This window comes from Monodelphis domestica, chromosome 2 (genome assembly GCF_027887165.1).
Source record: "Monodelphis domestica isolate mMonDom1 chromosome 2, mMonDom1.pri, whole genome shotgun sequence".
Classification (NCBI taxonomy): Eukaryota; Metazoa; Chordata; class Mammalia; order Didelphimorphia; family Didelphidae; genus Monodelphis; species Monodelphis domestica.
In genome coordinates, this window is record NC_077228.1 from 387,423,193 (window position 1) to 387,437,857 (window position 14,665).

A 14,665-nucleotide genomic window follows, 5' to 3' on the forward strand; every position below is an offset into this window, starting at 1 on the left:
CTGATAGTTCCTCTTTCATGAGGGATGGTATATGCTACAAAAGTGCTGCTGTAGTCACAGAATTTGACACTCTGTGGTCAGCTTCACTGCCCTCAAATATAAGTGCTCAAGGTGCAGAACTGATATATCTGAAGCATGCCTGTATAATTTCCAAAGGTAAAAAGGCAACAATTTACACAGATTCTAGATATGCCTTTGGAATATGTCATACAGTGGGTATTCTTTGGCTTCAAAGGGGATCTTTAACATCAGCTGCAAAATGTATAGTTAATGAAGAAATTATTAATGAAGTTCTTTCTGCCCTTCATCTCCTGGAAGCCCTAGGTGTAGTTCATTGCTCTGCCCATACAGGTAACACTGAGTGTGTCTCTAGGGGGAATGACTGGGCAGATATTGCTGCAAAGCAAGCAGCCTTAGAAGGGCCTGAGTTAATTTTAACATTAACAACCACTGATGATTTAAATGTATCCCTTTCTTATGATGAAAAGGAAGTGGAAAAATGGAAGCAAAAATTTAAGGCTAAACAAATAAATGGAGTATGGGTGTCATCTGAAAGAAAACCCCTGCTCCCTAGAAGTTTTTTTTCACCAAATTTGCCAATCGATACATAAAAATGGTCACTTTGGTACAGAGATCATTGTTGACTCTGTTAAAAGAGTATGGATAGCCCCTGGCAAAACTACCATAGCCTCTAAAGTATGTACAGCCTGTCCTACTTGCCAAATGTTTAATCAGCACTCCTTTTGTGGCAAAGCTTTTGGTGGGTGTCCTCTGGCTTATACACCTTTTTAGCACCCTCAGATTGATTTTATCACTATGCCAAAAGCTGGACAGTATAAATTTTGTCTAGTCATAATGGATCAACTGGCCAGGTGGCCAGAAGCCTTTCCTACTGTCCAAACCACAGCGATTTTTGTTGCCAAGGTGCTCTTAAAAGAAATTATTCCTTGCTTTGGCATGCCTGTACATATTGATTTGAACAGGGGAAGTCATTTTGCTGATTCAGCTTTATCTCAGATGTATTCTTTTTTATTTATCCAAAAACTATTTTGTTTTCATTTAAATTAAGTTATTTAGTCAAATTATAACATTATTCCTTGGTTACAAGAATCATATTATTTCCCTCTCTCCCCTACCCCCACCCTTCCCATAGCTGACATGCAATTTCACTGGGTATTACATGTGTCCTTGATCAAAACCTATTTCCATGTTATTGGTGTTTGCATTAGGATGTTCATTTATAGTCTACATCCCTAACCATATCCCCTCAACCCATGTATTCAAGCAGTTGTTTTTTTTTTCTGTGTTTGAATTCCCAGAGTTTTTCCTCTGAATGTAGATAGTGTTTTTTCTCATAGATCCCTCCAAGTTGTTCAGGATCACTGCATTGCCACTAATGGAGAAGTCCAGTACATTTGATTGTACCACAGTGTATCAATCTCTGTGTACAATGTTCTTGTGGTTCTTCTCCTCTCACTCTACATCAATTCCTGGAGGTTGTTCCCAGTTCCCATGGAATTCCTTCACTTTATTATTCCTTTGAGCACAATAGTATTCAATCACCAACATATACCACAATTTGTTCAGCCATTCCCCAATTGAAGGGCATCTCCTCATTTTCCAATTTTTGGCCACCACAAAGAGCGCAGCTATGAATATTCTTGTACAAGTCTTTTTCCTTATTAACTCTTTGGGGTACAAACCCAGTAGTGCTATGGCTGGATCAAAGGGCAATACAGTGTTAAATAATAGAGGTGATAATGGGCATCCTTGTTTCATTCCTGATCTTATTGGGAAGGCTTCTAGTTTATCCCCATTGCAGATGATGTTTGCTGAATATTTTATATACTGTTTATTATTTTTAGGAAAGGCCATTCTATTCCTATGCTTTCTAGTGTCTTCAACAGGAATGAGTGTTGTATTTTGCTAAAGGCTTTTTCTGCATCTATTGAGATAATAATCTGATTTTTGTCAGTTTGCTTGTTAATATGGTCAATTATGTGGATGGCCTCCCTAATATTGAACCATCCCTGCATCCCTGGTATAAATCCTACCTGATCATAATGAATGACCCTCGTGATCACTTGCTGGAGTCTTTGCTAGTATTCTATTCAAGATTTTTGCATCTATATTAATTAAGGAGATTGGTCTATAGTTTTCTTTCTCTGTTTTTGACCTGCCTGACTGTGGAATCAGTACCATATTTGTGTCATAAAAGGAATTTGGTAGAACTCCTTCTTTGCTTATTCTGTCAAATAGTTTGTATAATATTGGGATGAGTTGTTCTTTGAATGTTTGTTAGAATTTATTTGTGAATCTATCTGGACGTGGGGATTTTTTTCCTTAGGGAGTTCTTTGATGGCTTGTTCAATTTCTTTTTCTGATATGGGGTTGTTTGTTAGCCTAGGCAATTTATATTTTTGTAAATATTCATCCATATCACCTAGATTGGCATATATACTGCCATATATTTGGGCAAAATAGTTTTTAATGATTGCCTTAATTTCCTCTTCATTAGAAGTGAGGTCTCCCTCTTCATCTTGGATACTGTCAATTTGGTTTTCTTCTTTCCTTTTTTGAATTATATTGATCAATACTTTGTCAATTTTATTTGTTTTTTTCAAAGTACCAGCTTCTAGTTTTATTTATTAAATCAATAGTTCTTTGACTTTCAATTTTATTAATTTCTCCTTTGATTTTTAGGATCTCTAATTTAGTCTTCATCTGAGGATTTTTAATTTGTTCACTTTCAATTTTTTTAATTTGCATGCCCAATTCATTGACCTCTGCCCTCTCTAGTTTGTTAATATATGAACTAAAAGATATAAATTTCCCCCCAAGTACTGTTTTGGCTGCATCCCATAGATTTTGAAACAATGTCTCATCATTGTCATTTTCTTCAAGGAAATTATTAATTGTTTCTAAGATTTGTTCTTTAACTGATTTTGGAGAATCATATTATTTAATTTCCAATTAATTTTTTATTTGCCTTTCCATATACCCTTACTAATTATTATTTTCATTGCATTGTGATCTGAGAAGGTTGCATTTATTATTTCTGCTGTTTTGCACTTGTTTGCAATGTTTTTATGCCCTAGTACATGGTCAATTTTTGTGAATGTACCATGTGCTCCTGAAAAGAAGGTGTATTCCTTTTTGTCCCTATTTATTTTCCTCCATCTATCTACTAACTCTAATTTTTCTAAGATTTCATTCACTTCTCTTATATTTTTCTCATTTATTTTTTGGTCTGATTTATCTAGTTTGGATAGAGGAAGGCTCAGGTCTCCCACTAGTATAGTTTTTCTATCTATTGCATCCTTGAGTTTCTCCTTTAGAAATCTGGATGCTATGCCATTTGTTGCATACATGTTGAGTACTGATATTTCCTCATTGTCTATACTGCCTTTTATCAGGATGTAATTACCTTCCTTATCTCTTTTGACTAGATCTATTTTTACTTTGGCTTTGTCAGATATCATGATTGCAACTCCTGCCTTCTTTTTATCAGTTGATGCCCAATAGATTTGGATCCATCCTCTTACTTTTACCCTATTCGTGTCTACCTTCCTCATATGTGTTTCTTGTAAACAGCATATGGTAGGATTTTGGTTTCTAATTCACTCTGGTATTCTCTTGCGTTTTATGAGTAAGTTCAATCCATTCACATTCAGAGTTATGATTACCAGCTGTGTATTTCCCAGCATTTTGATTTCTACTTCTGGTCCTGCTTTTTCTTCTTTCACTATTTCCTTCTATGCCAATGTTTTGTTTTTAATCAGTCCCCCTAATTCCCACCCTTATTTTGCTTCCCTTTCTACCCCCTCCCTTCTTATTCCCTTCTTATTTTCTTTACTGTCTTTTTATACTACCCCCCCACCCTCTCCCTCCCTTTTACTGCTTCCCTCCCCACCAGTCTGTTTGTTACCCTTCTACTTCTCTATAGGGTGCAAATCAATTCTCTGCCCCAATGTATTTGATTGTTCTTCCCTCTTTGAGTCAATTTCAATGCATGTAAGAGTTGAGTATTTTCTATCTCCAACCTCTTTACCCTTCCAGAGAATTGATGTTCTCCCCCCTCCCACCATAAGCTTCTTTGTGACATATAAACTTAACCCCTTTTGTTTCTTTTCTCATTTCTTTTAGTATTAACCTCTTTTAAAGCTCTAGTTGTGTGTGTATATATATATATATACATATATATATATATATACATACATATGTATCTATGCATACAGATAGCTATATACATATTTATGTCTTGGCATCTCATCCTATACAGTTTGTCACTGTTCCTTCTAAGTGTAATTCTTCTAGCTGCCCAGGTGATAATAACATTTTTTTAAGAGTTACCAATGGTCCTTTCTCTACCTTTGACCACCGTGGAACTGGTTTTGCGCTTGTTCCATGGTGGCGGGACCGATCATGAAGAAGCATTTTCTCAAGGTGGCTGCTAAGAAGCTGACGGAAACCTGCCTGGGCCAGGCCTGGTATCTCCTTTGGATGTACAGTTCTTCGCTTGGTGAAAATACAGTTACAGAAGGCCAGTGTCCATATTGTTACCAGTTTCTGGTGCTGAATAAATACAGAGTTCTCCTTAAGCCAAAGCCAAAACTAACACCAAAAGTAAAGAAAGTTCTTAATCGAGAATCGAAAAATTGTAGACTCAATTTTAAAGAAGCAAAGATTCTTAAAAAGTACAATGACTCCAGAAACATTCTGTTGGTTACCTGTAAAGCATGCAACAAAACAGTGAGATATGATGGTAAAAGCAGAAGCTTCTTGGAAGAAATGAAAAATAGTCTTAGCACTCCCAAGATTAAGCCTGGCATGAAGACACCAGACATAAAATCTTCAGGATCTACAAAGAAAAAGAAAAAATCCTTCAGTAGTAATAAATCCAGTTCCAAAGACAATAGTCCAGCATTAATTTTCAGAACACCTACATCAGGACAGTCAACACCCAGTTCCTCATCAAAGAGTCTCAATAAAATGAAGCATCATTTGTCTCAGCTGAAAATGTTATTCAATAGTGAAGAAAGCCAAAAAACTCCATCAAAGGATTTCCGAAATTTCTTGTCCTCACTCTGAGCAATGAATTTGGTGATGAACATTAATAGTTGTTGATTTTGGATCAGTTGCTGAAAGAGGAAAGACTGATTTTTCCTGACCGTTTTAGGTTTTCTGGATATCTGTAGCAAACAATTATCTTTGACATCCTTTTCAGTACTTATTAACTGATGCCCCTGGACTGCCTGGCACATAGTAGGAACTTAAATATTTGGCCAGTTGTGCTAGGCCACCCTGGGATGGATAACACCATGGAAATGATACAGAAATCTTTTCCAGCTTACCATATGGTTTTTACAAGGTGCAGATTAGATAATCTACGGGATCACATTCTAACATTAATGTTTTACATACTTAACATGTGGCAAGATGGTGGTGTTTATTAAAATTATTTTTTAAAGGTGATATAAAATCAGTTTAATCATTTACATACTTTTTTTTCTGAAGAAAATTAGTATCTACTACCAAAATGTTTACTGAGTCTTAAGCAATTCTTCTAAGGATTAGATTCATCTTTACTCATTCATTTTACTACATCATTGGTTTGTACTGAAAACCTTTTTTTATTTTTAAAATTTTTAATGAATTAAAAATATTGGATTAAAGGAGGACATATAAATTATTCTTAGTTGCTCAGAGTAGTTTCTATTAGCTACATGTATGTATAAGCCCATTTGTATTCAATAGTTTCATTAAGCTATATTTGCAAATTTCCCACCCATCTTTCACTGAACAAGGAGCAACAAAACAAACCAAAAAATGTTTTTTAATGAAAATCTTGACATTTATTTTGTCTTACTATAGTAGTAGTAGTAGTCCCTTGGTAACCAAGGATGACGATTCTCTTTGTGCATTTTCATCTATGATAGATGAGTGTGCACAAAGACACTTGTGCGTGAAGGAGATTTAAGTGGAAAAGTCGATGCACAGAGACAGTCCCACTCTCAGAATATAATCTAACAAGTCTTGACACTTTAACCATCATTTTGTGAAGGAAAAAAAGCCACTAAAAATCTCTAATACAAGTGTAGTTTAAAAAGACAGAATCACTGATCTCACATCTTCTCCCCTTGATCACAACTGAGTGATAAGACTTGTCTGTAGACTTCAGAAAAATAGTATTCACAGGTCTTCAAGAGAGTTCTGCAAAAACAGAATCCTACTGAACAAATGGGGGGAAGTCTGAGATACATATAATATATGGTTCAGGTCTGAGTCTAATCTTATTCATCACATCAAAAAATAATTGTAGAATAGCAAAGACTGGAACTTGGAAGGGAAAGAGAAAAGGAGAAATATGTTATCTCTTATCTCTTCTTTTTAAGGATAGAAATACCATCTGCACATTCTCCTTTAGAGAGAGATGTAAATACATACAACTTGTAGTCACATCTGTCTCTCCAATCCTAGTTTATTCTTGGAAAAATGTTTCACCTAAGAAGATACTTTGTTTCAGGGGAAACAATTTAAAAATTACTTCATAACATAATATAGTAGCTTCAGTTTGTTTTTTTTTTTCAGTAAAATTTTATCCTAAGTTAAAATGGTACTGAAGCTTTTTTCAGATTATTTAAATGATTAAACTGCTTTGGACTAAAAAAAAAAAAAAGAGTTACCAATGACCTCTTTTCTTAAAGTGATACATATCATTTTAACTTATTGGGTCTCTTTAAAAAAGTTTTTTGTTTTCTTTTTTCTTTTTTCCCTCTTTCTTAATTACCTTTTGATGATTCTCTTGAGTTCTATGCTTAGGCATCAACTTTTCTGTTCAGGTCTGGTCTTTTCTTTACAAATGCTTGGAATTCTTCTATTTTGTTAAATGACCATACTTTCCCCTGCAAGAATATAGTCAGTTTTGCTGGGTAGTTGATTCTTGGTTGTAGACCTAGTTCCCTTGCTTTCCGGAATATCATATTCCATGCCTTTTGGTCTTTCAGAGTAGATGCAGCCAGATCCTGTGATATCCTCACTGTGGTTCCATGGTACCTGAATGACTTCTTCTTAGCAGCTTGCAATATTTTTTCCTTGGTCTGATAGTTCTTGAGTTTGGCTATAACATTCCTGAGTGTTGTCAGTTGGGGATTAAGTACAGGAGGTGATCTGTGGTTTCCTTCAATCTCCACTTTTCCCTCTTGTTCTAGAATATCAGGGCAGTTTTCTTGGATAATTTCCTGTAGTATGATGTCCAGGCTTTTTGTTTTGTCATGGTCTTCTGGTAGACCAATGATTCTTAAATTGTCTCTTCTTGAATGATTTTCTAAATCTTCTGTTTTGTGAATGAGGTGCTTCATATTTTCCTCCATTTTTTTATTCTTTTGATTTTCTTTTCTCCTGCTGCCTTGTGATGTTGCTTGCTTCTAGTTTTATTGGGGATTTTAAAGACTGGATTTCTTCTCTGGCTTTTTGACCATCCTTCTTATGGTCTGATTTTCTTTGGAAATTTTTCATCTTCTCTGCCTCATCTTTTATTTTCTTTGCCTCATCTTTCATCTCCTTTGCCTCATTTTCAAGCTGATTAATTTTGGCTTTCAAGACACTGTTTTCTGTTTCCAGATGACTTCTTTTGCTTTTTAGATCCCCAGTTTTCTTTAACCTCTCTTAATTGTGTTTTGAATTGTATTTTGAGTTCTTCCAAAGCCTGTATCCAATTCACTGGGGTTTCTGGTTTTTTGCTTGGTGTTCCCTCATCCTTCTCTGTTCTGTTTGCTTTTTGTTCACTGCCTGTATAGAATCTGTTGATTGTAATTTCTTTTTTCTTTTTCTGTTGTTTGTTCATGTTTACCCCTTCTTTACTCCCTGCAGTTTCCTGTGCTTTTGTTCCTCTCATTTTTTTGTTGTTGTGGTTTTGGGCTTTTCTGTCAGCCTAATTTACCCTTGGAGCTTTGTCAGCAAATCTCTTAGTGTAGTCTGTGGGGGAGGGGTATTAGAGCTTAAGCTTCCCTGCCCTCTGGCAGGGAAGGGTTTGATGGGATTCTGTAAGGCTTTGATGGGATTAAGTCCAGCTGGGTTGAGCTGGATGTGCCCTGAATCCAAACCCTCTGGAAGTGTGTGTGTGTGGGGGAATATATGGAGTGTCTGTGCTCCTGCAACTAGGATGTCCACTCTACACTTCTTCTCTAACTGCTTTCCCACCACCTGTGTTTGATGCTCTGAGCCTGGCACAGCTTTGCCCACAAGGTACAACCTCCAAACCAGCACCCTTACCCATCCAGAAGTTCTAGATGCTGCTGGAGGGTTAGCGCTCTAGGTGGGGGAGGGGAGGGTCCAGGGATCTTCCTTCTTCCTTCCCCACTAACCTGAGTGTTCCTAAATTCTGGCTTTTGTGGGTGTACCTTTTAAGTTGACTCCAGCAGGAGGGTTCCTTGGCTCTGTCTTGTTGTTAGGTTTGCTTTCCGTCCCCTAGGAGCATTTAGTTTGTAATTGGTAAGGAAGGATTTTCAGAGGTCTGAACTTTTGCTGCCTCTATGCCACCATCTTGACTCTGTCTCCTCTCAGATATATTCTTGTTAGGGGATAACTCCCAAATTCCACGTACCATATCATTCCCAGAGCTCAGGTCAAATTGGGAGAATGAATAAAGACCTCAAAACTATGATTGGCAAATTGTGCACAGAGACTCATTTAAAATGATCTAAACTTCTCTCTCTGGCCCTACTTTATCTTAGAAATGGACTCTGGGGAGATCTATATAACTCTTCAATTCCTTGAGTGCTCAGTAAGGCTCACAGAGAAATTTTGAGAACCTGCGTTTGATAGAATCAAGTTCCTGGGTGGAAAACTGTTTGTGGATCTTTGAATGAACCACCCCAACTGAGTATGAAATTTTTGCAATGTCCCTGAGTGGTAGTATTTTCACAGCATCACTGTTGACTTTCTTGCTATTTTCCTGAGCTCCTTTCTTGTTCTTCCCATTTGCTTTCTTATCTTTCTCCATATTATCTTTGTCCATAATTCCTATATCTTTCTGCCCAATTCCATCCTTGCCTGATATAGTCTGTGTTTTTGCAGAAACTCCTCACACATTTTCTTGACTAACTGTTCCAGATTTGTGTCTACTACCAAGATTTGAGCTGCCTTTCTTGGTGTCATAAATTTGATAATGGTATTAAGGTATGAGAAAGTCTGTATGGCAGCCATTGTAAACACATATAGTTGGGTAAGGATTTGCCATAGCACAGTATCTGTTGTAAAAGGTATGGCTGTTATAAAAGCCATTGGATTTGATATAAGGCCTATGGTATCCATAATGACAGAAGTTACTGCACTATACATTAAAGTATATATCCAGTAACATGCAATAGTTGATAGCACAAGCAGTTCACAGATTATCTGTAGCATCATTTTCTGTTTCTTTTTCTACTATTTTATTTCACAGTTTTGGGAAAGGGTAAGACCTTTTCCGGGGTGCCAAGTTGTAATGGAGGCTGTTTTACTATGATATTTATGATAAGAGTAGTTCTGGAACAGTCACAGTAGGAAATAAGGTTAGAAGGAGAACTGGGATTTTCACTCCTCCCCCCTCAACCACTTTCTGTGCCTTTTAGTTGATTTCAACAGCTCTTCAGAGAAGGTAAGTTACCAGAAGCTTCTAATAAATTATTTTCACAATATAATACTATCAAAAGGGGTTTTATTTAAAGGAAAGAAGTTAGGGAGATGGGATAGGGCAGAGGGAATATAAGGTTTCCCTAATATATTATAAAATCCAATATAAGTAAATATGGTTGATTTGTTCTTGAGGGGAAATTGTTAATAACTAGAAAAGGATCTTTAGAGGTATGCCCTAAACTTTTCTAAGGTTAAATTATTGGTCAGTATTCAGAGCAGTCATTTGCTGGCTCCTCTCTCCCAATTCAAGAGAGCAGAAGTGAAGTTTCATATGTTGACTTCCTTAACTGTTTCTCTGACCAAATTCTTCTCTGGAATCTTCCCTTCTCTCCTTGATGGATAGTTCTCCAAGCTTCCATTCCTTGCATCTGCTTGCAAGTATCTCTGTTGTATCTGATGTATCTGATGTATCTCACAGGACATCTATATATCCCACCATTTGAGATGCTTTTTGGATATCCCCTATGTAGGTTAAGCCTTTCTCTCCTACATATACATCATTACTAGGGGAAGACACTTCTATTGCCTCATATATACAGGATTTACAAATCAAATTGTGAGAACTCCATGAATCTGGAGCTGCTGTACAAGCAGGTCCTATAGACTTCTCACGCCATGACCTACACCCAGAAGACAAGGTGTATAGAAAGAACTTCCAGAGCACTGAGACGACTCAGACTGCCTGGGAAGGTCCTTTTCAAATTCTCTTAATCACTCCAAAAGCCATTAAAATTGGAGAAAAGGACTCTTGGATTCATTGCTCTCATGTAAAAAGAGCACCTTCTAGTGACACTGAGTGATTGTATCCTGTCATGCTTATTTTATTTGCTGATTATTTGTTTTAAAATTTAATTTGTTTTAAGTTCACATATTGATCTAATCTAATATATTCTGTTACACTATATCACTTTAAGTTACTGTATTTTAACTATTAGCAATATGTTCTTTTGTTTTTATTTGTACCATCCTACTATCTTTATTTGTACTGTCCTATACCTGGACTGGAGATAATACCATTGTAAAAGCCCATAGTAAAGTTGGACAAACCTTTTCTGTTGCAAAAAATAGAAGTCCTTATGGATATTGGGGTTGTCACCATATCCACCAAGGTCACATTGCCTATACAACATTTTGTTCTTTCCCCCCCTCCTTTCTTAATTGTCACATAGATGGTAAATGTACTCCATCAAACTAGTTACAACCTTTATCAGTAACCTTTTCAGAATTTATGTGCTTTTGTGATTTTGGGGATTTTCATACTTCTTAACTGTGCATTAGATACTATACTACTGTTTTACAAAGCTGTTACTTAGTAAAAATCATTTGCACTCACACTGTGGATCATGGCCAAGTTAAGAAGGAAATGGATCTCATTTTTGGGTAAGAAACCTTTGTATTCTGCCTCTCCTTGGGCAAACATGATGTGTCACTGATTGTGAACAATATATTTTTAATTTTAAAAATTATTATTATTCTTTTTCACTGTATATGCAATAGAATACTTGAATTTCCTTTTTTCTCTCATATTTTACACTTGAAGTACATGTTATCAATATTTATTTCTTTTGATTTTTCACTAATATAAATTTACAATATCCTTTGGCCCTAATATTACTACATACCCCAAAACTTTGGACTATGGAAACCTGCCATTGATTGTTAAATATTATGGAACTTTGATTAATGATTGTGTCTGATTCCAGAAGAAGGGATCACAAAAGAGCCATTATACAGTGCCAAGAAGCACAAGGTCAAGAAGACCAACCAATCCCAATAGGTTTGTTGAGAATCTGTGCCAAGACAGAGGACTTGTTTTGGGGTTCGAGCTTGCAGATGTTTTACATACATCAGATACAGGACCTCCCTGTGCCAGATCCAGACAAAGTTTCCCAATCTAGCTACAATATTGGCTCCCCTATCCCTAGAGCAAAGGTCAAATCAGACCAGGGAATGATATTTCCCATTTGCTTCTAAATCCAGTCCTTTTTCTGTCTTTTATAAGTGTGGCAATTTTCTGTAGTTCTTGCTGCTGGTTGGGTAAGTGTATACTGCTGTGATGGTTCTACAAGCTTGTGGGACATAAATCACTTTATTTGACCTTGATTCCAGGACCTGTTATGGGCTTATTTTTGCCTACTCAGAATTTTTATATACTATTTAATTTTGATTTTTTCTTGTTTGTTTTATGCTTTTGATTTCTTATCAATAATTGAATCACATTCCTCATAATTTAGCCATGCATTCCTGGGTGATCTGTGTGTTTGTCAATACCCACCTTGAGGGGGATTGTATAATTAATTTAAATTCTAGTTTTATAAAATTTTTTCTTGTTTGAGAATAATTTTAGGATAAGAAACTTGCTACTTCCCAGACTACAGAGAGTGATCTGTTTGGAGAAGGTGCCATGGAGATGCCTACAGAAACTCACTGCACCAAAAGATCCAGAATAAACTTTGGGATATAGTGAAATTGAACTGTGAGGGGGTTGGATGCATTTATTTTGAATGTAACCTCTTATGCCAAAGGGGACTGCCCCCAATTGTTTTTTTTTTGTTTTTTTTTGTCAATGCACCTAGCAATCATTGATTTGGTTCTCTTTCTCTTTTATTTCCCTTTTATCCACAAATTATTGTAATTTCCCCTTACCAAATGCAATATTGCATATTTTTTTAAATTGAAAAGTGTTAGAGGTATAAGCTGGTTATGTTTAAATGATCCACTAGGGAGACTAATCTCCCAAAGAATCATAGGGGGGAATTGTGTAATTAATTTCTGTATCCTAAAATTACAATCCCAGTACCCCCACTCTCCTCCTGTCATTATTTACTGACATAGGCAGGATATAAATTCTTTGTATTTCCACCTCTCTCTCTCTTCTTCCTGTAATGGCACCAGCAACTGGTTGTCTTTTTAAACAGGCAAGAGATTCTAGTCACATGGTTCCATTTTGTTAGATAATTACCCTTTTATTCCTTTACTTCTAGTGATTATTAATAAACTTTATAAAATATAATACTTAGAGTATTGGATATTAACATAAATCCTTCAATCTTCATATCAAGCTGATATCTCTTTTTATACAAATACCACCATAGTGACTTATGTTCTGAGTTCAATATTCCAGTCAGCTTACTACATTTCTCTCTTGGGTACTAGAGATAGTCCTGAGGAGTTAAGAGTATTTCTTCACTAATATTATTGGTTTGAGCTCTTACCAGTTGCATTCTTCTTACTATAGATTCCAAATTCTAGCACCATAGTGCTAATTTAACCAATTCTTATCAAATACCTTTGTGTTGAGGGAATTGCATCCCCTTCCCCTCCTAGGTAACCTATCCAGTTCATCCACATTTTTCATATGCCAGTGTTGTGTCTGTGAACATCAATAAAAGAGAGTGGGTGGAGCCCAGGTAGGGCTTTGGCATGGAACTTTGGCTGGAGGAGGTGAAGGTTAGAGAGGGAGATTTTCTAGGAGGATGGCCGCACATGGTCAAAGTTAGAGTAAGGAAAAGACTTTAAACTATGCTTATCTACCTTTTCTATCTCAAGTGACTATTAATAAACTTTATGGAAAATAATAACTTATAGATATATTAATTTTAAATATAACACCTTTTACAAAGAGATATTTAGTTTAAAATATTAGCAAGAAGAAAAAAATATAAAGATTTCTCCTCAATACTTTGGAGGACATATTCTACCCTATATGATCTCAGTCTCTGTGTTGAGTGGGCTGAGATTTTGTACAGTTTCTACATAGCATTGCTCCTACCAAGTACACCTTCAAAAGCAGCATCACTGCTAGATGAATTATTATCTAAGTGTTACTGGGATAAATCCAGGAGTTAACTTCTTTATTCTTAGAACATTAATGCTGAGCTATGAGAAGATCAAATTAATATTATTTGGAGTTTTTACTATATTTTAAAATGTAATTGATTTTATATATTTGCACATAGATGCTACAAGTCTACTTGAGACCAAAATTTAGGATCATATATGAGATCTAAATGGAGTCTGCATCTGCCTAACATCCCCTTTTTATGCCCTTGATTTGAGCTCAGGAATTTGGCTTTCCTTATGAGCCCAGCTTAAAGTTATAATTAATGTAGAGAAAAAACTTATCTACCATACTTTCAACTCCCAGGAAAATATAAAGATATCTGATGTTATCTTTAATTTCTGAAGCTAGCTTTAAGAGATACAATTGTCTCTAAATTGTTCTTGAACCATTAAGAAAGCCATTAACTCCTTAACAAATCTTTCTAAGTATCAGGGAGCCCTATAACTCAGGTCCAATAACAAAGCTTGCAATGTGCAGATATATACTACAAATCAATCAGCAATCCTTAGTGACAAAAGAAAATGATTACTAGTCCCACATGGGTATTAATCTGCTTTTTTTGATGCAACCAATCATATTTTTCCCATCCTCATGATGCTGTCCACACTTTAATCAATTGCATTGTCTTCCCCACCTATAAACTCTATTATTTGCTCTCTTGTATTTTCCAAAACTATATGAAAGTGTATAAGCCCTGCCTTGTGATCTTTAATTATTGAGAAGCCATAGACCTGATTTATTGGTTATTGTTAGCCTAATACATTGATCATTCTTTGAACCTTGTCTCTTAGTTTACCTCAATTTTCAAACACAACAGATGGTTGCAAAACCCAGCTTGGACCAAAAAGGACCTTTTAAAAACATATATTGAGGCTAGAAAGAAGATCACCGAAGGGATAAATCCTTTGTCCTAAATGGATAGGATAATGATAATGGAAGATACAGAAAAGATAAAACTATAAAACTTTTATTTTGTTTTATTTCCCTGTTCTCAAAAAGAATGATATATAGACTGGAAAAGATAAAAACAAAAATGGTTAAGAAGGTGTTAGAAACCAAAACAAGTGAGGGGAAGCACAATGAATTGAAGTCACCACAATCAGGTGAATCAAATTCCAGGATACCTAAAAAGCTGGTGAATGT

The 14,665-nt window shown here is 35.8% G+C and overlaps 1 protein-coding gene across 1 annotated transcript; it reads left to right on the forward strand.

Moving 5' to 3' along the window:
• The first annotated feature begins 4,425 nt into the window (after nucleotides 1-4,425).
• Nucleotides 4,426-5,091, forward strand: LOC100030249 (UPF0711 protein C18orf21 homolog). Its single transcript, XM_056814739.1, has one exon. The coding sequence runs from the start codon at nucleotides 4,426-4,428 to the stop codon at nucleotides 5,089-5,091; it is 666 nt and encodes a 221-aa protein (XP_056670717.1).
• The last annotated feature ends 9,574 nt before the right edge of the window (nucleotides 5,092-14,665 follow it).

Excerpts from the sequence above, each read along its gene's own strand:
- LOC100030249 (XM_056814739.1), top strand. The coding sequence starts at position 4,426 with ATGAAGAAGCATTTTCTCAAGGTGGCTGCTAAGAAGCTGACGGAAACC.